This window comes from Notolepis coatsorum (genome assembly GCF_963971535.1).
Source record: "Notolepis coatsorum genome assembly, chromosome: 1".
Taxonomy (NCBI): Eukaryota; Metazoa; Chordata; class Actinopteri; order Aulopiformes; family Paralepididae; genus Notolepis; species Notolepis coatsorum.
This window is the reverse complement of record NC_140165.1, coordinates 15171560-15197042: the sequence shown is the minus strand read 5'-3', so window position 1 is coordinate 15197042 and position 25483 is coordinate 15171560. Positions and strand designations below refer to the sequence as shown.

The window sequence follows — 25483 nt, the reverse complement described above, 5'->3', positions numbered from 1 at the left end:
GCTAAAAGTGATGTTGTAATTTTGCAACTGAGGGTCTCACAAAGTGATCTATGCACAAATAAATTCAGCAAATCTCTTAGTTACAACAACATTGTGCAGCTAAGCAGGGTTGTGATTATAGTAGTATTTCCAATATTGACTGTTTTGGTCAAACAAAACGGCTGCTCTGGTCGGAAATCATCACACACTCTACAGTGAAACCGTGAGACAGGGAGACTGATGACTTGGCGTTAGTCGCCCATTAAACTCAACAGGTTGTGAATTCAAACAGAGAACACAATTTCCACTGCTGTGATGGCTTTCAAATGTAGACTAGACGCAGTAGACGGGCATAAAAAAATAAAAACACAATTTCCCTAATTGAATCGTCTCTCACGCTGTGGTTCTGTTATCACACATTATATCACATTCGTGTCTGTAGCGTCTGCACCGGTCATCTGGGCTTGTGCGAGTTACCGTTGCATCGTGAGGTCTGTTGAACTGCATCACTGAGCACAGGGTGACGGTACTATCAAATCTTCCTGGACTTTTACTTTACTCTTAAATCGACACTGTACAATTTTACACTCTTTACTGTACACTTACTGCATATTTCTGTATATTTTTACTGTATATTTTATATTAGAATGTATATACATAACATAGAAAATGTATATCCCGGATCGTATTTTATTCTTAGTCTTTTTATTCTTATTCGTGACTTTTGTTTTTGACTACCTTACTGTTTACTGTTTACTGTGAGCGATCTGTAGTGTCAAAATTTTCCTCGGGATGAATAAAGTATTTCTATTCTATTCTATTCTGTTCAACGCGAGGACCAACGTACGGCAAAAGAATGCAGCAGGGAGCATTGTTCTGTTCATTTAACCATGATCATGAAAATATGATCAGAGATGGTTGTCCTTCGCGCGCTATCGTAGTTAGGTCTCACTGCGGCCTCGGCTTGCATTTCTGATAGCAGGCAGGCGTCTTTAAAGGCAGGCACTCGCCAATTAATTTGTACAATTCAAACCAAAAGAGGCCAATACTACACACAGAGCGCACACTTCTAGCTCGGCCCCTATGGGAGACAGCGAGTGGTCATAATGATCTGATGTGGTCCGCCGGGTTTGGCTGCAGGGGGTAGAGAGACGGCTGAGACATCACCCCGCTGCACATGGTTCCCATAGCTCTCATCCGTCATCCATCATCCATCTATTCAGGGTTAAGGTTACTAGCAGCCCTGGGCCTGAATGGTAATGGGCTAATGGTCTCATGCCGGAGTCAAACTTGCGGGGTGATTTACACGCTGCCAAGTTTTGAGGTTTGTTACGCAGGACATTGATAAAATACCAATGCAATGGACAATACATATCAGACGGTATCTTATCTTACACAATGTGAGATTCACGTGTGTCATATGGTGAGGAGATTACGGCCGTACCTTGGAGGCCTTCATCGTTAATTAAACCATCAACCTGTGGGAGAAATACGACTCGGTTTATGAATTATTATATGGTGTCTCTATGGCTCATTGGGTAGAGTGTGTCAGAGAAAGGAACAACCACCCCCCCCCCCCCCCCCCCCGTAAACGAGAACCAGGGGAGAAGAGGAGAGGAGAAAAGAGGAGGGGAGAAAAGAGGAGAGGAGAGAAGTGGGGAAGAGAGGAGAAAATAAGAGAGGAGAGGAGAAAAGAGAGGAGGGGAGAAGAGAGGAGAGGATATAAGTGGGGAAGAGAAAAGAGGAGAGGAGAGGAGAAAGGAGAGAAGTAGGGAAGAGAGGAGAAAATAAGAGAGGAGAGGGGAGAAAAGAGAGGAGGGGAGAAAAGAGGAGAGGATATAAGTGGGGAAGAGAAGAGAAAAGATGAGAGGAGATGATAAAAGAGGAGAGGAGAAAAGAGGAGAGGAGAGAAGTGGGGAAGATGGGAGAAAAGAAGAGAGGAGAAGAGAAAATAGAGGAGGGGAGAAAGAGGAGATGAGAAAAGAAGAGAGGAGGGGAGAAAAGTGGGGACGAGAGGAGAGTAGAGGAGAAAAGAGAGGAGGGGAGAGGAGAGGAGCAAATAAGAGAGGAGAGGAGAAAACGGAGAAGAGGAGAGGAGAGAAGTGCCCAGGGCCATCCAAAACTCCCCCACTATTGCTGTCTTCAAGAGGGGTGTGAAGCGACATCTGCAACAATAGGTTGCAGAGGGTGCTTGGCCACCACTCTTGAAGAACAGGAACATGACATGCTGTAATGAGGCTCTTTCAGAAAATTGTATCTACTTGTTGTATCTATCTTATCTTCTTAACTCTTTCTTTGTGATTTATTGTATTCTTCTTCTTCAATCAATAAATCAAATTTATTTATATAGCACGTTTAAACACGACGCTTGTCAACCAAAGTGCTTCACATAGCTAAGCTAAGAACAAAGAAAAGTATAAAATAAACAGAAAAAATAAAAATAAAAAATCAACTGATAGACAAAGGAAAAACAGAACAACACGTCAACAAGTACGGCAAGAGTCAAAGTGAGTCAGGGAAGGCCAGGCGATATAGGTGGGTTTTGAGTTTTGATTTAAAAGACTCGATGGAGGTGGCAGATTTAATGGACATGGGGATGCTGTTCCAGAGGTCAGGGGCTGCGACCGCAAAAGCACGTCCCCCCCTAGACTTGAAGTTAGACCTACGGGTGGTTAGGAGACCCTTATCAGCCGATCTGAGGGCCCTGGCGTTGGTATAGGGGGTGAGGAGGTCTGCTAGGTAAGCAGGGGCCTTACCATTTAGGGCTTTGTATACCAATAAAAGGACCTTGAAGTCTATTCTAAAGTGCATCGGGAGCCAGTGGAGGGAGGCAAGTACAGGGGTGATGTGAGCTCTCTTCCGGGTACCTATGAGCAGCCTAGCGGCAGCGTTTTGGGGCCATGTTGGAAACAAGTCGACAGACTTTCACATGTTATCCTTGTACCCCTTGTTTTTATACTTTTGTATAAATTGTATGTACTAAATAAAAATCAAATCAAATCAAGTGGGGAAGAGAGGAGAGAAGAAGAGAGGAGGGGAGAAAAGAGGAGGGGAGAGGAGAGGAGAGGAGAAGAGAGGAGGGGAGGGGAGGGGAGAGGGTAGAGGAGAAAAGAAGAGAGGCTTGAGCCGGTGATGTCACCCAGATGTGACACAGTATCTGGAGACGCTCCATAGGGAAGGAATGTCAAAGATCACAAAGACGGCCGTGCGGCGAGCGTGCCTGTGAGGAGACATGTTCTGCTGGAGAAACGATAACTAGAATACAGCTCGTTTCCACCTAAAAACCCACCCCGCAGCCAACGGTACCAGTCAGTCTCTCCTTACTGTTAATGGAGCAGCTCCTGGCGTTTACATTGGGATGACATCGCGCTCAGGGGTCCGTCGCGTGACGTCACGCTCTCAGTGGGTGGTCCGGAGAGATCTCCCAGGTGGTCCTCGAAAGGATTCCAGGGGGTTCAGAGAAAATGAAAATACAGAAAACGGTTTAATTTCCCCTGCTTAATTCACTAGGAGCTCAGCGGGAGAATATAAGAGACATTTTCTGAGCGTAGGTTTCACTTCTCCGCTGATCTCGCAACCGGACTCTCAGACGGGGGTCCCGGGGACTAAATCTAATCAAACGTTGGTCCCTAGCCTGATGTGTAAGCGATGCGGGGGGTCATCCTCGAGCGGAGGACCACTGCTCGGCTGTATTGTACCGGCCGAGATGCACAGGATGCACAGTTTGCCCGTGTCGAGGAATTTACCCGGATCAAAGACGTACTCAGTCAAATGTAGACGTAGTTAACCCCTTTCACTGCCGCACTACCAAACGGTTAACCCTTTCACTGCGACAATTGTACACAGAGAAGGTTAACCCTTTCACTGCCACACAACAGCAGGTTAACCGTCGGTAGTGTGATAGTAAAGGGTTAACCTTCTGTCGTGTGGCAGTGAAAGGGTTAAACACGGGTTTATTCAGCGTACAACCCAGGAGAATTGGCAGGAGAGACCGGGCGAAACCCCCTGGGGTCTCATAACGGGCTCCTTGAGACAAGCGTAGATCTTTATAGTCAGAGAAGATGGGTGTTGCCCAGGTGACAGGGACGATTGGATTGGAGGAGTCAAGGAGGGGGGGGCGGGGCAGTGAGTTAGGAGGAGGAGGGGGTAAACATGGGTTGGTGGCTGGAGAGGGTTGAAAGGGGGGGGGGGGGGGTGAGAGACAAAAGGTGAATCAATGGGGGAGGGTAGACAGATTGGAGAGGTGTGGAGGGGGATAATAAGAATGGGAGGGGGGTTGGAATGACTGGGAGATGTTGGAGGGGGGGGGGGATCATTATTCCACACCTGTGACACATAGAGGGTCGCGTAAAGAGTTTCCATGGATGCTCTCCGGGGACCATTGTTCACGTTGCAAAAACGATTTCACGCTAATGTCTTTTCATATCTATTCTGAAACATTGAGGGGGGAAAATCACACGTAGTTGGGAGCCGCGGTCCATATCCGCAGTCGGTCATTCAATACATACTCACGTGCAAACAGAATATGACTGATATTTTGAGCTCCGAGCCTTGACAGCCTTTATCCTATTTTCACACAAGTGCTCGTTTCCCTATGCTTTCTCTTTTGTTATTGTTGTTGTTCTTAGCTCTATTCTATTTAAAGGGGACATGCATTATAAATGGCTTTTTTCAGTATTTACCATTGTTTTATAGCAATAGGGGTTAGTATCAATGGGTCTGTGTCTCTAATTACCATAGTGACTCATCAGTCTAGTCTCGAGTTCACGAGATCTTCCCTCACTCAACTAAGCCGTTCTGATTTGATGGTATTCCTGACGTGATTATAGCACTGATCTGCAGTAACGCCCCCTCTATGGTTGTAGTGCAGTGTAACCCGACACTTCCTCAAACGGGAGCGAGAGGGAGAGAGAGAGATAGAGAGAGAGAGAGAGAGAGAGAGAGAGAGGGACGGCGGGAGGGACTGTAGAAGTGTGTGTAAATGTGTGTGCGCCATCTCTCTCCCTCGTCGGGACACACACACACACACAAACTTGACTGCGTGTGTGTCGGGGACGCATCTCTCCTCTCTCTCTCTCCCTCGTCGGAGCATTACACACAAACTTGACTGCGTGTGTGTCAGGGACGCATCTCCTCTCTCTCTCCCTCTCTTTCTCTCTCTCTCTCTCGCTTGCTCGTCCTCTCTCTCGCTCTCTCATATGTAACACGCTGTGTGGGTGACTGTCACTGAAAGCGCTTATGGCGGAGCCCATCCAATAACAGCCTGAAATCCTGCGGCTGGAAAATGATGCTTTTGAGTACTCCATTAGAAATATAAAACAATGATTTTTTTTTAAAATAAACCATACAGATGTGTTCAATAGACTCACAGGAATTGTGTAAAGTTGCCCAAATAGTGCAAGGAATAGCAATGCATGTCCCCTTTAAATCTTTCAAAATTGCGGGCTTTTCAAATAAATTTGATTTGATTCAAATAGACCTCTCTCAAACCCCTGCCCTCTTTTCCTCCATCCTTCCAATCCCGGCGAGGAAGGAGGGCTTGGGTTTGAGAGAGGTCCGTTTGAAGAACCGATCATGAGAAGAGGGCGGGGTTCTTGATCCAGTTAATCCTCCTCTTCTACACCTTCCAGATCGTGGCCAGACCCAGACACCGCTTCAACTCCAGCTCGCTGTACCGGGACGTGGCTCTGGTGGCGTGGGACCCGGCGCCGTACTCCGCTGACCTGTCGAAGGTAGGTTCTTCTGCCCGCCCCCCCCCCCCCCCCATCCCTTCTCCTCCTTTTGATTGGACTACCCGTTGCTCTCGGAGAATCTGATTGGCATAAAATGATACTGTTGTGTGTCATCAACTCCATGTTTTGGGTACATTCGAATTAGACCATTAAGCGTCGATTGCGGCGCGGCCGAGCTCTTACCACACGTTGTGCTGAAGAGGAATTCGTTCCAAGTCATCCAGGCTCTCCAATTGCAGCTAAAAGCAAAGTGCAATTTGGAAATTCATTCAATCCCAGCGTGAGGAGAGTGATCGTACCTTTTGTGCAAGCTTTCACTTTCACTTTTAACTCTCTCTGTACCATTTGCGTGTATATATGCACTTTCACTTCCGCGTTCGGGTTCCGCGATCTGATTGGCCACTGACGTTTCTCTCAGCGCCAATCGCGTTACGCCTAGTTCTATCACTGGTTAAGCTTGGCGACTCTTTCGAAGTTGGTTAAGGTTAGAGTTTGGTTTAGAGCAGGGCGATAGACCACCAGCCCTGATTCCAAACTCTAACCTTAACCAACTTGGAAAGAGTCGCTAAGCTTAACCAGTGATAGAACTAGGCGTTAGCTAGCTAGCAGGCTGTTAGAGGCATAACTAGGCGTAACACGATTGGCGCTGAGAGAAACGTCAGTGGCCAATCAGATCGCGGAACCCGAACGCGGAAGTGAAAGTGTGTTAGGGAAAATAAACACGCGTACCATTTGCCCGCTCAGAACTCTGAAAAACAGCCTTTTCCTATTCTGCCCTGTCTACGTGGAACTTATTGCAAAAGGAACTGAGGCTCCTGAACCTAATTCCCATTGAGGATTTTAAACTTCTTATAGGCAATACCGAGACTCCATGGGGCCTGTTCTGGTTCTTGCTCTTAATTTAATTGATCTAGATTTTAGCCTCTCTTAGATTTTTAGTTGAGTTACTTGTCTTGGAACTTGATTTATGTATTTGTTGTGTTTGTTTGGTGGATCAGGTCGCTCTTGTAAATGAGACTGTGTCTCAATGAGATTTTTACCTGTATAAGTAAAGGTTTGAAAAGGTATAAGCGATTTAAATCCCAGTAGTGGAAACTGAAAAGATCACAAACTAATTTGTGCCATATTCAAAGAGCCTACGTAACGAGTAGGGTAGGAAAAGTGATCGTGACTTTTGCACACGTTCATTCAGTTTGACAGTTATTGAGAGTAAATGAGTTTGAATATGGCCATTAGAGATGTCATCGGGGTCGTTGACATAAGGGACTGCTACCTTATAATTTAATTTAGCTGTAATTAACACAATGCAAGGATTCAATGTCCCCCCGATGACATCACCGGTGGCCATATTCAAACTAATGTCAATATGAATCGAAATGAATGTGTGCAGAACTGTGTCGAGTTTTTGGACGTGTGTGAGATTGTGTGAAAATTAAATCGTCGTTGTTTTTGTTGAAGTGGCCCTTTAACACCGGACAGTGCAATATACAAGGGCTGTGCGATATGACATAACATTGGATTTATGGGACTGTGCCACAGGATGTGGCCTGAAAATGAATAACGTTGGTTGGGAGGGATTCCTTAGGAATCTGGTGTGTGTTCTCTCTCTCTCTCTCTCTCTTTCTCTCTCTCTCTCTCTCTCTCTCTCTCTCTCTCTCTCTCTCTCTCTCTCTCTCTCTCTCTCTCTCTCTCTCTCCCTCTCCCTCTCTCTCTCTCTCTCTCTCTCTCTCTCTCTCTCTCTCTCTCTCTCTCTCTCTCTCTCTCTCTCCCTCTCCCTCTCCCTCTCCCTCTCCCTCTCTCTCTCTCTCTCTCTCTCTCTCTCTCTCTCTCTCTCTCTCTCTCTCTCTCTCTCTCTCTCTCTCTCTCTCTCTCTCTCTCTCTCTTTTCTCTCTCTCTCTCTCTCTATCTCCCCTCTCTCTCCCCCTCTCCTCTCTCTTCCCCTCTCTGTGTGAATTGCAGGTGTTTGTATATATTTATGTATACAAATGCCATGTTCCCAGCCATTCATTCTGTTCTGCGACAAAAATAGCCATTGTGTCTGCAGGTGTTTGTATATTTATTTTAAGAGAGGAGAGAGAGAGAGGAAGAGAAACCATTGTTTCTCTGACATCTCGTCTCGTATGTGTGTTCTGTAACATGATGGTCTTTACATCTCCTCTTCTGTAGTGCAGTGTTAGTGTGTTCTGACCCAAAATTAATTGCCTTACCGACAGACAAAGATAAATAATCTATCTAATTTAAAAAAGGCTCTTTTTGTCACAGAACAGAATGAATGGCTGGGAACATGGCAGGTGGGGCTGGTTATATATAAATATACAAACACCTGTAGTTCACACAGTCAGCAGAGTTGAGCTACGGTGTACAGCAGGGCCCTTTTAACATTAGCACAGCCATGGAGAAAATTACACTAATTCCCGCCGGGAACGGGTCAGATGACCCGACAGCCTTTAGAATGGAGATGGGAGGGAGGGTCAATGAGGGAGGGAGGGAGGGAGGGAGAAGGAGAAAGGGAGGGAGGGAGAGAGGAGGGAGGGAGAGGAAGTGAGAAGGAGGGGAGAGGGAGGTATAGAGAGAGGGAAAAAGAGGGAGAAAGAGAGAGAGAGAGGGAGGGAGAGGGAGAGAGAGGGAGGGAGAGAAAGGGAGGATGAGAGGGAGGGAGAGAGAGAAAGGGAGGGAGAGAGTGAAAGGGAGGGAGGGTCAAGGAGGGAGGGAGGTGGCCGCTCAGCAGAAATAGCTGAAATAACGTTCTAATTCCATTTTCCTGAAGTCATTTTGAAATTTCAGAAACCGTGCCAGATAAAATGGGTACTTTTAGGAAAAGTCATTGAGTGACAGAGCTGGAGTCATTGAGTGACAGAGTCAGTAACATGGGTCTCCTAGTCCCTCCGTTCTGCAGTAAACAGCCATCACTGATATAGTGTTTGGTCAGTAAGATGGGTCTCCCAGTCCCTCCACTCTGCAGTAAACAGCCATCACTGATATAGAGTGTCTGGTCAGTAACATGGGTCTCCCAGTCCCTCCACTCTGCAGTAAACAGTCATCACTGATATAGAGTGTCTGGTCAGTAACATGGGTCTCCCAGTCCCTCCACTCTGCAGTAAATAGTCATCACTGATGTAGAGTGTCTGGTCAGTAACATGGGTCTCCCAGTCCCTCCATTCTGCAGTAAACAGAAGATATATTTTCTGCAAAAATTGTCTGACAAAAATAGGAAATACAAACAAATAATGTGCTTGAAACAAGTAAATCTGACAGCAAATCTGGTTTGGCAAGATTTCTTGAAATAAGTAGAAATAAAAAATATATATCTAGGGTTCTCTCTCCTGATTGGATAAAGTGGGAAGGGATACCGGAACATTTATCTTGTGTTTACTGCAGAGTGGAGGGACTGAGACACCCATCTTACTGACTAGACACTACATGTATATATCAGTGATGGCTGTCGAAATGTAGAGCTATTCAAATCTTATTTTAACCAAAAGAATACCACTTACAGCACCGTTCAGGAGCTTAACTGGTTGACGGTGAGAAAAAATAACCTTTTATATTAAGATGCTGCTCACATACAAAATTGTTTGGAATATTGTATCAGAGTACTTATTTCTCGCTACGAAGAGACACTCATAACCAGTGTTGTAGCACTCGAGTCCGAGTCCTGGACTGCTTTTCAGGACTCGTGACTCGACTTGGACTTGGACTCGAGCATTGACTGCATTCGGACTCAGAACGTGCATACTCGGGACTCTGACTTGTTCATTGATAAATACAGTTATTAGTATTACATTAGTATACTAGTGCATTTGTTTGGCTATTGTGTCACAAAGTAAATAAACTCCATTTGAAATGGTGACCGCTGTGTCATTTATGTGCAGTGGAATCATCTACCCACAAATCTGAAGTGTTTCACAGAGCACAATTTCATTAAATTTTAAACCTTTATTTATACAGGGAAGACAGTTGAGAGCAAGCTCTCTTTTTCAACATCACTCTGATTACAGCATTTGGACATAGAACACACATTGCATATATTATAGTATACATATGTAGATACATACAGTACATATATACATACATACTGTACATACATACTGTACTGTGGCAGATATCATCCCTCGTCACTTGGTTACATGGAGGAAGGGAGATACTATTGGCACAGGCAGAGGAGGGTTAATTGAGGAGTTGATTAGGACTGATGGAATACACCTGTGCACCATGTGATCACCCACATCCCATATACACACACACAAGACACACATAGCATAAAGCCCTAGGAGAGACGAGTTGAGTGGAGGTGAGGAAGGAGCAGAGTTCGTGGAGAGAGTGTGAGATACTGAGTTTGTGAGGTGAGATGTAGTTTGAAGGAGAGGTTAGAGCGAGAAGGTGTTCGTGTTACTGGACCCTGGACTGGCTGAGATACCCCCTTGTGAAACTGACCCTGGACCGGACGACAAACCCGGATTATTGAACGTTCCCTTTTTGTACGAGAGCCTGGAACGTGTTTTGACCCTGGACTGTAATTTGACTACTCTCTTGCCCATCGGACCTGTACTGTCAATAAATGTTCTTGTTTATTGAAATTGTGCTTGTGTGGACATTGGAATTGTTTGTTTTGGTCCGTGTCGAGCCTGAACACAACAAGGCGCGTCACAATACATACATAATACAAGCACACATCATGTTAAATAATTAATTGCAGGGAGGAAGAAAATCTAAATAATAATAATGATAATAATAAAAAAGATAATAATAATTTACATTAATTTAACAGCTAAGATAAGCATGAACAGTCCATACATGCATGTCTTCAACACTAAAAGAACACTAAATGATTTTAAGGACATAAGTTTGTCCAATTTAAGAGTGTCCTGCAGTTTATTCCACCTTTGCGGGGTATAAAAACTAAAAGCACAAGGTTAAAATGGCCTTTATTTATTTTACATTTTATTTTGGATTTCATGGTGTTTTTTTGTTTTGTTCTTGATTTATTGTGATGTTTCTTCTTGACTTGTTTAACACTATGGCGTCCGTTCACGAGTATATACGTGTTTCGATTCCATGCGTTGTGGTCCAGAGCCACGAGTATACTCGTGACGAGTTGTTATTGTTTTATTTCATATTTATAACGCTTATTAGGTCCCCGATCCACTTGCAGGATCTTTCCACATATTTGATTTTCGAAACATGCAGTACCGGCCAGATCCGCTTAGGGGCGCCATCGCTCCAATGCAGTATCATTGAGGGGATTTTAAAGAAAATTTCTTTTACAGTCTGTGGGCGGATCATATGAGCCTCGGTTCCAAACGAAGACCCTCCATCTTTGATCAGCTTGCCGAACATATTTTTCAGCGTGGAATAATGGGATTTATGATTAGCCAATGTACATATCGATCTACCAGAATCCGATGACTGGTGAGGAAATGCTGCCGGCGATCACATGGCCTGACGGTAGGATAATATTACCCCAAATTACAGCTGGATTGGACATTGTTTTATAACCTAACGTGATAGACTACTGACATTGGCTACCTGAACGCACACTCTATTGCTAATCAATAATACTGATCGGCGTTCCCCGCCGCCCCCATTTCATCCATAGATGCTCTGTAATAGTCCGGATGCTACGCAGTTTGTTTTATTTCATTCGTATATATACAGCAGAAATGGCGTTTGATATAACGGCGCCAACGTTTAGCCTTTTTTGCAGCCTCCTGAAGAAAAGCCTAGACGAAAAGCGCGATAAACCTTATATTCACAACGCTATAAAATGACAACCAATCGATGGATTTTTATTTTCTTTAAGCCATTATGAAGGCACGGTTTATGCACTCAAGTGACAATGAGAATGGACAGATAGCAATACTATAAATTATATATATAGCTCTTAGAAAGTACATCGGTTTGTTTACAATCCTCTGTCCTCTGAGGCCTAAATCGCTGCAAGACTGCGGTCGCCATAGTGTTAAAGAAGACGTGTCCGGCCTATGGGGACATTAACGTGTGTTGTCAGGCCTTACAAATACAATTGATTTTAAAAAAGAAAATAATAATAATAATAATAATAATAAATTTTATTTTATTTATAAAGCGCTTTTCAAGAACCCAAAGACGCTGACAATGAGCAAAACAAATGAACAGAGAAACAAAGAATCACAGGGAATAAGCAACAGTATGAATACGCAGGACATAAAACCACGGGGTAACAAGTAACAGATACAGAGTCCAGTAGGGGGACAGTCAGGGAAGTAAGGAAACCGAGGGCGCGACAGGAGACGGAGAGATAGTAGGGAAGGGGAAGGGGAGGTGGTAGGTTGGAGGAGGGTGGTTATGGGTAGGGAAGGCTGTATGCTTTTGAGTCGGGATTTAAAGGTGGAGAGTGAGGGAGAGTCTCGGACAGTCTGAGGGAGGGTGTTTCAAAGTCGGGATGCAGCTCGTGAAAATGCCCAGTCACCAACACTTTTAAGTTTGGATGACGGGACAGTGAGGGAAGCAGTGGAAGAGGACCGGAGGGAACAGGTGGGGCGGTAGGGGAGAAGGAGGTCAGTCAGGTAGGGGGGGGAGGGGGGGGGGCAGGCTATGGAGGGCTTTGAAGGTGAGGAGTAGTGTTTTGAAGTTTATGTGTTTCTTGATCGGGAGCCAGTGGAGAGAGTGGAGGACAGACCACGTGAGCGGATCGGCGCAGCCGAGAAATCCGCTCTTCGCTCTTTAAAGCTTGGTCCGCTCCGCTAATCGCTCATGTTGACCCCGCCCCCAAGTCGCTCTCCGCTCGCTCCCCACTCACCTTGAATCGAGCGCTCCCCGCGCCAGATCGCTCGGCAGTTTTTCTTTTTCTTTTTTGGAGCATGGTGTAAATGAGCTCAAACTACAACAGTCTACACCCCCTGGGCCCCTTAACAATTGTTTGTATTGAGCCGCATTGTAATTGTAGCCATTCTGCAATGTTAAATAACGTTGTTTATCCATTCACTAGTTCTATTAAGCGATGATAGGCTAGCCGAGCCACAATGCTATGGTCGCTGCCATTAACGTTAGCATGTAAGCTAACGTCAACAACAATGGCGTCGATACCTTTTCTAACAGGAGAGTGAGTGTGGGCGTCATAGATATCTATGGTGGGCGTCTCTACAGTGACGAAGCCTGAACCCTTCTCATTGGTTGAAAATGGCCTTCATGTTTGTACATCGCCATCTGTTGCTTTGACATTGTACTGCATGTATATATTACATCAACAGTGTTAAACCACTGTGAGCGGCCTGGAGTGGATTGGAGCGGAGGAGAACTCTCGCTCCGGACGTCGCGCCGACTCATTTTAAAACCCACTCCTCGCTCACGTCAAAACCGGCCGCTCCGCGCCCCGCGCCGCTCACGCTCCGATCCGCTCACATGCACTGGTGGAGGACAGGAGTGATGTGGTCACGGGACCAGGTGTTGGTGAGGAGGCGGATTTGATTTGAGAAACGGTTACTAATTAACACGTAGCAGATTAATTCAGTATTTTTTACGACCAAGAAAGCGCAAGCGTGTTGCCATAGCACCCTGCCGTCTGATCTCTATACAGTATGTTGATTGTGCTGTCGTCGCTAGCTGTCTGTTTATTGTCTTGCTTTTATCTTGTCGGCGTGTTACAGAAAGTGTTATTCTAGAGGAGCACAATGGAAATAAGCCTTCGGGGGCTTTATTGTGTTTTCATCCTTGTGGATTTTTTTTAATGGAAATATATAGCACTTTTCACACATGGACCACAGTTCAGAGTGCCCCACAGCAATTAGTATAAAATGAACATAGGCATAAAATCAGCACACAATTGACATAACAAAAAAACAATGCATGAATTGCAGCCATAAGAATAGATATAAAATACAATAAAAGTAGTGCAATGTAAACGTGCAGACTTAAGAATAAATAAATAAATAAAATAAGTACAATAGTACAATGTCGTACAATAGTACAAAACACCGCCCGGAACAGCCAGTCCCCCAAACACCCTACACATCGATGCCTACCACATCCCCATCCAAGACGCACTCCCCGATGAAGCACGTCATGACCGAAGGAAAACACAAACAGCCCGCGCGCAATGTATGTAATGACTGCAGTGCAGTATGTGATTTCAATCATCAAATATATTCCTTTTGCCTTCATGGAAAAGGTTGGATGACCTTTGAAAGGTGTACTGTAACTATCATTGTTTGTTTCTTTTTAAAGCCCTTATTGGTCAACTTCCCCCTTACACCACAACACTGTTGGAATGGAATCTTGGAACCTATTCTATACGTTCAAATGACTGGCTGGTTCTTAGGGTTCCTCCAGTTTGCTCTGATAGGAGAAACAGCTTTTTCCTTTGATGCTTCCAACACCTGGAATGTCCTCCGACTGACTCTGAAGCTGGAGGTTCTTCCTTCTTTTGCTGCATTTAAAAGTAGGATCACCGACCACTCTGTGTCGACTTGTAATTGTCTTAACTGATTTTTTTTATTCTTTATTCTTATTTATTGTGCCTATATGTATGACATTGCTGATAAGCTGTTTTTTTTTCGTAAGCTTGTGGTCACTGTAAATTAGGGTAACCTCAGTGTCTTACAAGTTGAAATAAAGATTTGAAATTAAATGAAATTGAATGTTAGAGCTAGAGGGAGAGGGATAGGTTAGACAACTGATCACCTGAACATGACATAAAAGCAAAATGGCCTCATGTGAATATGGTCAATTAATTTCAGAAATAATGTATGTAAGCATTAGCTAGCTAGCTAGTTTACCCAGCTTGGCTAGCCTAACTACTATACAAAAATGCACCATAGTAAAACCTAAATGTTTGTGTTGTTTTCCATACACACTAGATTTACCACAGACATATAACTCACCATGTTTCTATCGTGGAATATTATAGAATACCACAGAATAGTATTCCTGTGGTTTTAACATATAAATACTACATGCACATACACACACACACACACACACCTGCACAGTGATTGATTGAATGAAAATTGTATTAACAGATTGCAGAATGGGTACAATACAGTACGGCTCAATACACACAATTGTTAAGGGGATGCAGACCAGAGAAAGACTTTCGTCTTGTTTACATCAGGATCCCCCATTTTCAATTAATAATGAATTGTAAGTAAGGGTGCGATTAGCACCGTGCAATCCATTCTTTGTGGATCTAGCCCTTAGTGATTTTTGAATATTCCAGCTAATGAAGTGAAATATTTATTATCATCAACTACTATCCAGTTAGTACCATTTGGCTACTTCAAATTCTTGAACATACAGAGAGAAGCCGCCTATTCTCGGTCCTCGCTCCACAATGGTTTACTCTTCCTGCTGACTTGTCATGCAGAACTTGTAAGTCGCTTTGGATAAAAGCGTCAGCTAAATGACTAAATGTAAATGAAAATGTACAGAGAGAGAGAGAGAGAGAGAGAGAGAGAGAGAGAGAGAGAGAGAGAGAGAGAGAGAGAGAGAGTCAAAAAGAGAGATAGAAAGGGCATCGGGCTCAGCAGCCCCTCCCCTTCCTCACTGTTTGAGCTGCAGCTAATATGAACCGGTAAAGTCTGCTAGTAAGTCATACTGGCCAGCAGCGTAACTAGTAAGAGTACGTATAGGGATATGTACAGATAATATATAGTATCTAAAGATACAGGTAGGTAAAAGGGATTACATGCAGCTACAGTATTGTGCAGACAGATGTGTATATATATATATATAATATATATATGGGACGAGATAACAGGTGAGGTTAAAGTGAAAAAGAAATGGGCTTATGTGAGTCCAAAAAAACGAATTGCAAAACACAGGAGAGAGATGCTGGCCACTGGAGGAGGAACAGCGGGCTCAGAGTTGTCTGAGGTGTTGTCAGCTGCTGCATCCAAACACACCCAGCGGCTTTTCAGCGGTCCGATGCTGCGCTCGATGGTGGAATGAGTGCATGCGTGGCTCTCATTGTAGGCCACCTCCTGCTCCCTCTGGGTGTTGGTGAGTGGGGTAATTTGAATGTTGATAGAGTGGTATTGCTTTCTGTTGAGATATGGAAACACATCTGGGGAGGGTATCTTGATGCGCACGTGAGTGCAGTCAATTGCACCGATGGTGTTGAGCAGAGCAGCAATGGCATAAAATTCTCATATATGGTAATTGGATGTATTGTGTGGCCAGTTATATGATTCCATCCATGACTTGCTGGAGGCTGACTTGCTGGAGGCCGAGGCTGATGGATGGCTGTGATATGCAGCAGATATACCCTCTCCTAGCCCCCTCTGGAATGTCCCAGAGGCTAAAAAGACCAAGGTGGACAGTACCTGGACTCAGTGCTGGCTCCAGGGTATTGCACAGCTCCATTAGGACAGGAAGCCTGAAGCGTCCCACTAGGTACTCGTCGCTCTCTCCGCTCCCTCATCCCCTTTAAAATAACGCGATTGATCACAGATGGCATGGTTCAATTTACACGATTGATGTTCAAGTCCACGTGCAAGCTCAAGGTTTTATTTGTCACATCATGCAACTTCATACCATTAACAGGAGCCGTCTTCGTAACTTTTTCTTTCCGTAAGTGTGTTCGTGAACGAGGTGCATTGTTTGCAACGGGAGCTCCAGCATCACTCACTGCCCTCCATTTCCCCATGCATAGGTTTTTTGTAGTCGATAATGGGCCAACTTCTTGACTAGTTTATTATCTTTTAATGGCTCTTTAATACATTCAAAGAGCCACAAAGTAGCCTCCTACAGGTACATCCGGTAGAGTCAAATCTCTACCGTGTCACGGATTTCTACCGGTCAATAGAGGCCTTGCATGGAATGCTTATGTAGTTCTCTTTCCTCCAATATGGCTGCCTGTAACGATTGGTAAAGACTTTATAAAAAGAAAATGGCAAATTTAGAGAAGGTAAAACACAGTAAGGATATTACTGTTCTACTGTGACTTGTTTATACGATCCAGTAATAAGACACCAAATTATTATGTTTTTGTTAATAGATTTTCTCATAATAGGATTATATCAACAATGGTTGCTAGAAAACTAAACAAATATTCCGTGCAAGGCCTCTATCGCCAATTTTGGATATAAAAATTTTAAATAAAAAAAAATTCTAAAGTAGAGAAAATATATGAGGTGAGTGGGTGATGAATTTCAGTCATTAATGACAGTATAAATAATACATTAATGAGTTCTACAGGTGAACTAAATTCTTGAGAGACATTTAAATTAAGTTAATTGGCAATAATACAATGTATAAAGATTTGTGATTGAGTATCATCTGATTGGTGTCGGTTGAAATCCTTTAGAACAGGTACATACTTACCTTTGCTGAGCTTGTACTACATGTCCTCACATGGTACAGTAGCATTGTCTTATTGGTTTGGTATTGGACGAGGGAAGGGGGTGACTTGCTATGAATAGAATAGAATAGAATTTTTATTTGAAATCTTTATTTCGAACATGTAAATGAATACAAACAAAATAAATAACTAAATAAAATCAAAACATAACTCAAACTAAATAAATAACTAAACAAAAGCAAAACATAACTCAATTTACATGTTCGAAAAGGAGTAGGAAGAAGTATACACTTATTTAATCCTACCCCTTTTCCACTACTCAAATGAGTGTACTAATTTAAAACATCTAAAAAAATATATATATATATATATATATATATATATATATATATATATATATATATATATATATATATATATATATATATATATATATATATATGCAAAAAAAACTATAGGCCTATATGTAAAAAATTAAAGAAATTAAATAAAAATGTAAACACCCGTGAATATCAAGTCCCTTCCTCATCCCTGTACCTCGTGAACATCATTTCCTTATAAATCAGTTTGAATTGTCCCATGTTTGGACATTGCTTTAGCACCACATTCAGACTGTTCCACAGTTTCACTCCACATATTGAGATGCAGTGTCTTCTCACGGTAGTGCGTACATTAAGAACTTTTAAATTGAGTTCTCCCCTCAGATTATAACCCCCCTCCCTATCAAAGAACAGTTCTTGAATGTTTCCTGGAAGTACATGACCTTTTGCTTTATACATTAATTGTGCCGTTTTAAATTCCACAAGATCATTTAACTTGAATGTTTTTGACTTTAAAAATAATATGTTTGTGTGATCACGATAACCTGCAATGTGAACTATCCTTATGGCCCTTTTTTGGAGTATAAAAAGTGGTTGTAGTGTAGAATTATAAGTGTTTCCCCAGACTTCAGCACAGTAATTTAAATATGGTAAAACTAGTGAACAGTAGAGAATGTAGAGTGATTTTCTATCCAGAATGTGCTTTAATTGACTCATGACTGAAATGCTTCTTGACAGTTTAGATTGGACATGTTTTATGTGAGGTTTCCAACAGATGTTATGGTATATTATTACACCTAGGAATTTATTTTCATAAACTCGTTCAATAATCACATCATTTATTTTAACTTGTACTTTGAGTATTTAATCTACAGTTTCCAAATAACATAATTTTAGTTTTGCTCAAGTTCAATGATCATTTGTTTCTATCAAACCATTTTTTTAAATTTCTTCATTTCAGATGTGATGACCTCTAAAAGCTGCTGGATATTCTCACCAGAAAAAAAAAGATTATTGTCACCCGCAAATAAAATACATTTAAATATATTGGATACTTTATCGTTAATGTACAAGATGAACAGTTTTGGACCCAACACTGACCCCTGGGGGACACCACAAGCAATGTCCAAACATTCAGATTTATAATCTCTCATTGTCACAAATTGTTGTCTTTTATTTAGATAGCTTATCACCCAGTCCAATACTACCCCCCTGATCCCATATCTTTACAATTTCTTGATTAATATATCATAATTAATAGTATCAAATGCTTTTTTTAGATCAGTGAATACTCCATCTACACTACATCTACATGTTTTTTTGTATCTATGGAATTTGTGATTTTTTCAATGAGTTCTATTAATGCTAGTGATGTTGACCGGTGTGTTCTGAATCCATACTGGCTATCGGTGAGTCAATTATGTTTATCAAATAGAGTGTAACAATGGTGAGATTGAAAGGATTAGAGACAGATACTGCATGATATTCGAGAGAGGAGAGTGACAGTTCTGGGAGTGGTGTTACGTTTGTAGCCCATGAAGGAGATGTCATGAGGGCAGTGCCTCCACCCCGTCTGGAAGGTCGAGGTGTGTGAGTGAAGTTATAGTTTGTAGATAATGCTGCAGGTGTTGATGAGTTATTGGGGGTTATCCAGGTCTCAGTTAGAGCCAGGAGCTGCAGATTTAGACTATGGGCGTAGGCAGTAATGAAGTCAGCTTTCTTGACTGCTGATTGACAATTCCATAAGCCTCCCCGTACTGTGACAGGTGTATTAGTGGCTGTAGGAGGGTAGGAGAGATTAGCCGGGTTGCTAGCAAACTGTCGTGGATGGGTAGAGTCAGTTCTGGAGGAGCAGATTGTGGATATAGGTATGAGACACATTGTATTGTCGAGAGTGGCAGGGAGGAAGTAGAGAAATAGCAGTGTGGGAGGGAAATATAGGATTATGGTGTACTTAGCACTGGGTGGATCCCTCGGCGGTGAACTCCAGGATAACTCCTCCTCTTTGTCCCTCTTCGTTTCTCGAAGGCTTCGCTGACGCTACACCAGCAAGCCTTTAAATCACTATCACTAATTAGTGCTGTCTTAACACCTGGCCCTTAATGGGGGCACTTAACAAAACAAAATGGCCGTTTTAAACACGCCCCTTTAATCAAGTCAGCTGGTTCCTCACTTTTAAGATTCACTAATAACTTAAAATGGCTTACCCTAGTTTTCAGTATAAAGCAATGTTTCTCAGTGAGAGTGTCCTGTCCTTCCTTAACAGAGCCCAGTACAGAGTGACTTCAACACAGTGTGGACCTCTGCTTTTAAACAGGGCAGGCTCTTAATGGCTCACTCAGCAAATCAGATGCTACTAGTAAACAGGAAACAGTCCCTTAATGGGGGCACTTAACTAAACAAAATGGCCGTTTTAAACACGCCCCTTTAATCAAGTCAGCTGGTTCCTCACTTTTAAGATTCACTAATAACTTAAAATGGCTTACCCTAGTTTTCAGTATAAAGCAATGTTTCTCAGTGAGAGTGTCCTGTCCTTCCTTAACAGAGCCCAGTACAGAGTGACTTCAACACAGTGTGGACCTCTGCTTTTAAACAGGGCAGGCTCTTAATGGCTCACTCAGCAAATCAGATGCTACTAGTAAACAGGAAACAGTCCCTTAATGGGGGCACTTAACTAAACAAAATGGCCGTTTTAAACACGCCCCTTTAATCAAGTCAGCTGGTTCCTCACTTTTAAGATTCACTAATAACTTAAAATGGCTTACCCTAGTTTTCAGTATAAAGCAATGTTTCTCAGTGAGAGTGTCCTGTCCTTCCTTAACAGAGCCCAGTACAGAGTGACTTCAACACAGTGTGGACCTCTGCTTTTAAACAGGGCAGGCTCTTAATGGCTCACTCAGCAAATCAGATGCTACTAGTAGACAGGAAACAGTCCCTTAATGGGGGCACTTAACAAAACAAAATGGCCGTTTTAAACACGCCCCTTTAATCAAGTCAGCTGGTTCCTCACTTTTAAGATTCACTAATAACTTAAAATGGCTTACCCTAGTTTTCAGTATAAAGCAATGTTTCTCAGTGAGTGTCCTGTCCTTCCTTAACAGAGCCCAGTACAGAGTGACTTCAACACAGTGTGGACCTCTGCTTTTAAACAGGGCAGGCTCTTAATGGCTCACTCAGCAAATCAGATGCTACTAGTAAACAGGAAACAGTCCCTTAATGGGGGCACTTAACTAAACAAAATGGCCGTTTTAAACACGCCCCTTTAATCAAGTCAGCTGGTTCCTCACTTTTAAGATTCACTAATAACTTAAAATGGCTTACCCTAGTTTTCAGTATAAAGCAATGTTTCTCAGTGAGAGTGTCCTGTCCTTCCTTAACAGAGCCCAGTACAGAGTGACTTCAACACAGTGTGGACCTCTGCTTTTAAACAGGGCAGGCTCTTAATGGCTCACTCAGCAAATCAGATGCTACTAGTAAACAGGAAACAGTCCCTTAATGGGGGCACTTAACTAAACAAAATGGCCGTTTTAAACACGCCCCTTTAATCAAGTCAGCTGGTTCCTCACTTTTAAGATTCACTAATAACTTAAAATGGCTTACCCTAGTTTTCAGTATAAAGCAATGTTTCTCAGTGAGAGTGTCCTGTCCTTCCTTAACAGAGCCCAGTACAGAGTGACTTCAACACAGTGTGGACCTCTGCTTTTAAACAGGGCAGGCTCTTAATGGCTCACTCAGCAAATCAGATGCTACTAGTAAACAGGAAACAGTCCCTTAATGGGGGCACTTAACTAAACAAAATGGCCGTTTTAAACACGCCCCTTTAATCAAGTCAGCTGGTTCCTCACTTTTAAGATTCACTAATAACTTAAAATGGCTTACCCTAGTTTTCAGTATAAAGCAATGTTTCTCAGTGAGAGTGTCCTGTCCTTCCTTAACAGAGCCCAGTACAGAGTGACTTCAACACAGTGTGGACCTCTGCTTTTAAACAGGGCAGGCTCTTAATGGCTCACTCAGCAAATCAGATGCTACTAGTAGACAGGAAACAGTCCCTTAATGGGGGCACTTAACAAAACAAAATGGCCGTTTTAAACACGCCCCTTTAATCAAGTCAGCTGGTTCCTCACTTTTAAGATTCACTAATAACTTAAAATGGCTTACCCTAGTTTTCAGTATAAAGCAATGTTTCTCAGTGAGTGTCCTGTCCTTCCTTAACAGAGCCCAGTACAGAGTGACTTCAACACAGTGTGGACCTCTGCTTTTAAACAGGGCAGGCTCTTAATGGCTCACTCAGCAAATCAGATGCTACTAGTAAACAGGAAACAGTCCCTTAATGGGGGCACTTAACTAAACAAAATGGCCGTTTTAAACACGCCCCTTTAATCAAGTCAGCTGGTTCCTCACTTTTAAGATTCACTAATAACTTAAAATGGCTTACCCTAGTTTTCAGTATAAAGCAATGTTTCTCAGTGAGAGTGTCCTGTCCTTCCTTAACAGAGCCCAGTACAGAGTGACTTCAACACAGTGTGGACCTCTGCTTTTAAACAGGGCAGGCTCTTAATGGCTCACTCAGCAAATCAGATGCTACTAGTAAACAGGAAACAGTCCCTTAATGGGGGCACTTAACTAAACAAAATGGCCGTTTTAAACACGCCCCTTTAATCAAGTCAGCTGGTTCCTCACTTTTAAGATTCACTAATAACTTAAAATGGCTTACCCTAGTTTTCAGTATAAAGCAATGTTTCTCAGTGAGAGTGTCCTGTCCTTCCTTAACAGAGCCCAGAGTCTTGAACAGAGGTATGCCTTTTGCTATTTTCATTTTATTCAGAAATCGACCAGTTTTGAATGATAAATTGCAGATGTGCCTTTTGAAATCCCACTAATGACATTTTTTACTATTTTCATATCTATTTCATTACTGTCTGTAGATGTCTTGTTTTTACATTTATTAGTAGTTTATATCATTTCATTTTCATCTACCGCTTCCAGAAACATTGAACTAGGATTTCTTTCAATATAATTGTCTTTTATGTCTTCAGGAGTCACTGGATCTGGGATTTCCCCCGCTAATTCTGGTCCAATATTTACAAAAATTATTAAAGTTGTTAACCACATCATCCATATTGCTAATAGTTTGATCATTTTCCATAAAATACTGAGGATAGTTTATTTGTCTTGATCCATTCCTGATAATACCATTTAATATATTCCAAACACCTTTAATATTATATTTGTTGTTATCTAATATTCTACTATAATGATCCTTCTTACATCTTCTCATAATATTAGTTAACTTATTTTTATTTCTTATATTTATTTTCTGCCTCTTTAGTTCTATGTTTTATAAATTCTCTATAGTGTATTTTTCTTTTTACATGCATTCTGTAATCCCCTTGTGATCCATGGGCTGTCTGATTGTTTGTTTACTGGTATATTCTTTTATTGGGCAATGTTTATGATATAATAAGTTAAATATAGATAAGAATGTTTCATATGCTTTATCAGTATCTTCCTCTTTATATACTATCTCCCAATTTTGTAGTAGCAAATCATTTTTGAAAGCGTTCGTTCATTGATTCTTCTGTCCTCACTTGTTTAAATTGTAGTTTATTGTCCTTGTAACTGAGGGGTACAATTCCCTGACTGTATTACTAGATATGATACTTACTACCACTACCTTTGTACTTAATATTCGGCCACCCAGTACACGGCATAAATATATTATCATGAACACTCTCACGTAGATGAAACGGATCCAACACAAATGTACGAATTAGAAACAGGTCTTTATTTCTACACAGCGATGGTGTGTAGAATAAGCACTTAATCACTTAATTACATTTATGAATTGAAATAGTATGCACTTTTATGGCAAGGAGTATTCGTCGGTATATCAATAGAGAATGTCCAAACTCTGAAGGCGCAGGTGGTAAATATACGACCTGGAATAGTTAAGGAATAACAGCAATGATACTTTAATGATTATACTAGATACACTAGAGGGGGTTAATCCGGTCGCTTGTAAGCCGACAGGAGTAGGAGGGGGGGGGGGTAGAATCCGGCTGCCTCGTCCGGCCAAGGGTATCCCAGGTGAACCCACTGTAGTGCCGTTCAATGCGCCGGCGATCCTTGGACCACAGATGAAAGCAGGTGGATTCTTTGTGGGCCGGCTCTCTCCGGTCCACGGGGGAGAGACGTGAAGCGACCTCGTCTTGCAGAGCGTCTCCTCACCTTGCGTCCTCTCCAGGGGGGGGGGGTTCCAACACACGGCGGTGTCGGGTGTCTTTATCCATGGAATAATCAAAGTATCCAAAGCATAATCCGTGCCTGGGAAGGCGGGCTGTCGTCGGTAGAATAATCCGGTATACAGGTCCACTCGCTCGTCGGCTCTGGGGCTCCTCGGGTGCAGCTTCACATAGGGTCAACCACCCTGGGTAAGCAGCCAGTTCTCTGCCCGAAACGATGGGGTACTGACTACGGTAGTATTCTCACCGCACGAAGCACTATATATTAACAGACTATTATTAGCTTAATAGACTACGTCCAACTCGACGATATAGTGCCAAATATGACTATTCAAATATTAATATACACGATGTCTCAATACCGATGGTAGGCGAACTTGGCCTTACTCCCACACGTGGCGTCGCGGGGAGGCTTTACGTCTGTGACTCTATTGGAGGGTAAGAAACTGGACTGAAAAGAAAGTCCTACTTTAGTAGCGCAGTATATATACGCACTATGAACAAATAGTCCCATTAGTGGTGCGGTAGCCAAATTCCTACGCGGAACTAGGACTTGTTCGTACATGTCGAGCGGTACGTTTGAACTGGGTCTGAGGGGTATGGCAGCCTGGCACCAAGGTCTCGACCAATAGTAGAATGGAGACTATTATGGGATGTTCAGTAGGCTAGAATGGATACTCAATGCATATTGTACAAGGAATATACAAGGGATATCAGGGAATATTAGAGAATATACAAATACAATTAAATATATATATATAAATAAATATATATATTCGGTTTAATCTGGCCCTTCACAACAGCCACCCCCTGAATAGGTCCCAGACCTAATCAGTTAAACAGAGACAGATTAATCGCGTTGTCTATTTACACATAAGGGTTTGCTGTAGGGGTCAGTCAACTTCACAAAGTCATAGGGTTGTAGGGTCATGGTCATCATCGATTGTGTCTGGGAGTCGAGGCAGTTCTATGAGCCTTGCCACGGGACGGGTGTAAGTGCGACCCTGGACGAGCACTTCAGCTGCTCGGACCTTGCCGTCGGCACCGGTGATCACTTTGCTTACGCGGCCGGCCGGCCACATAGCTCTGGGCAGTGATTGATCAATAATCATGACGACTGTTCCTTCTGTCAAATTGTCTCTCGCCTTTACCCACTTCTGGCGGGTCTGTAGAGACGGTAGGTAGTGCAGTAGGAAACTGTTCCAAAACTTGTCGGCTAATACTTGGCTGTACCTCCACATTCGTCGGCCGTTCGCTTCTTCAGGCCGGTACATTGTCTGTGGTAATGCAGGATCTAGCCGCCCCATCAGGAGTGTGTTGGGGGTAACTGGGTCGATATCCGCCACATCACTGGAGACATATCCGAGGGGCTTCGAGTTAAGTACTCCCTCAATCTCCGTGAGGACTGTCATTAGGACTTCTTCCGCCACAGTCTGGGCCCCAAGTACTGCGTACAGGGCTGTCTTTATGGAGCGCACTTCTCGTTCCCAAGTGCCACCGAAGTGGGGTGCGTTTGGGGGGTTGAATTGGAAATCAACCTGTGCTGGAGCGAGGTGGGTCTTAAGTTCTGGGCCCATAGCTTGGAAGCTCTCTCTCAGCTCTCTTTCGCCGCCTGCGTGATGTACATCCTCATCGTATTTCTTTATAATCAGCTCTGTGACCTTGTGTCGGCTGTTCAATACGATCAGGTATTTAATGTCATCCGGTAGATTGGGGGCTCTGCGTAGGCGACCACCCACTCTGATGAGGGTATGAGCGTCGCTCTCGGGGGCCAGGTGAATTAATCTGCTGTCGGATGGGACGGGCTTTCCTCCCTGTAGACAGGCCAATTCATCGGGGAACGAGTCTCTCTGGGCTCGCTGCAGTAGAAGCAATTCTGCTTCCTCGTAGTTAGCTGCTGACATATCAGCGGGGGACTTGCACTCCGGGTGGTAC

General features: G+C 43.1%; 1 protein-coding gene across 1 annotated transcript in view; it reads left to right on the top strand.

Moving 5' to 3' along the window:
• The window catches only part of st6gal2b (ST6 beta-galactosamide alpha-2,6-sialyltranferase 2b), a gene marked incomplete at its 5' end in the record, with an annotated part of 116710 nt that overhangs the window by 9710 nt on the left and 81517 nt on the right, over nt 1-25483 (top strand). The window contains one exon of the mRNA XM_084308823.1: nt 5610-5711. Within this exon, the coding sequence (XP_084164949.1) occupies nt 5610-5711 (102 nt within the window). The remainder of the gene's footprint in view (nt 1-5609; nt 5712-25483) is intronic.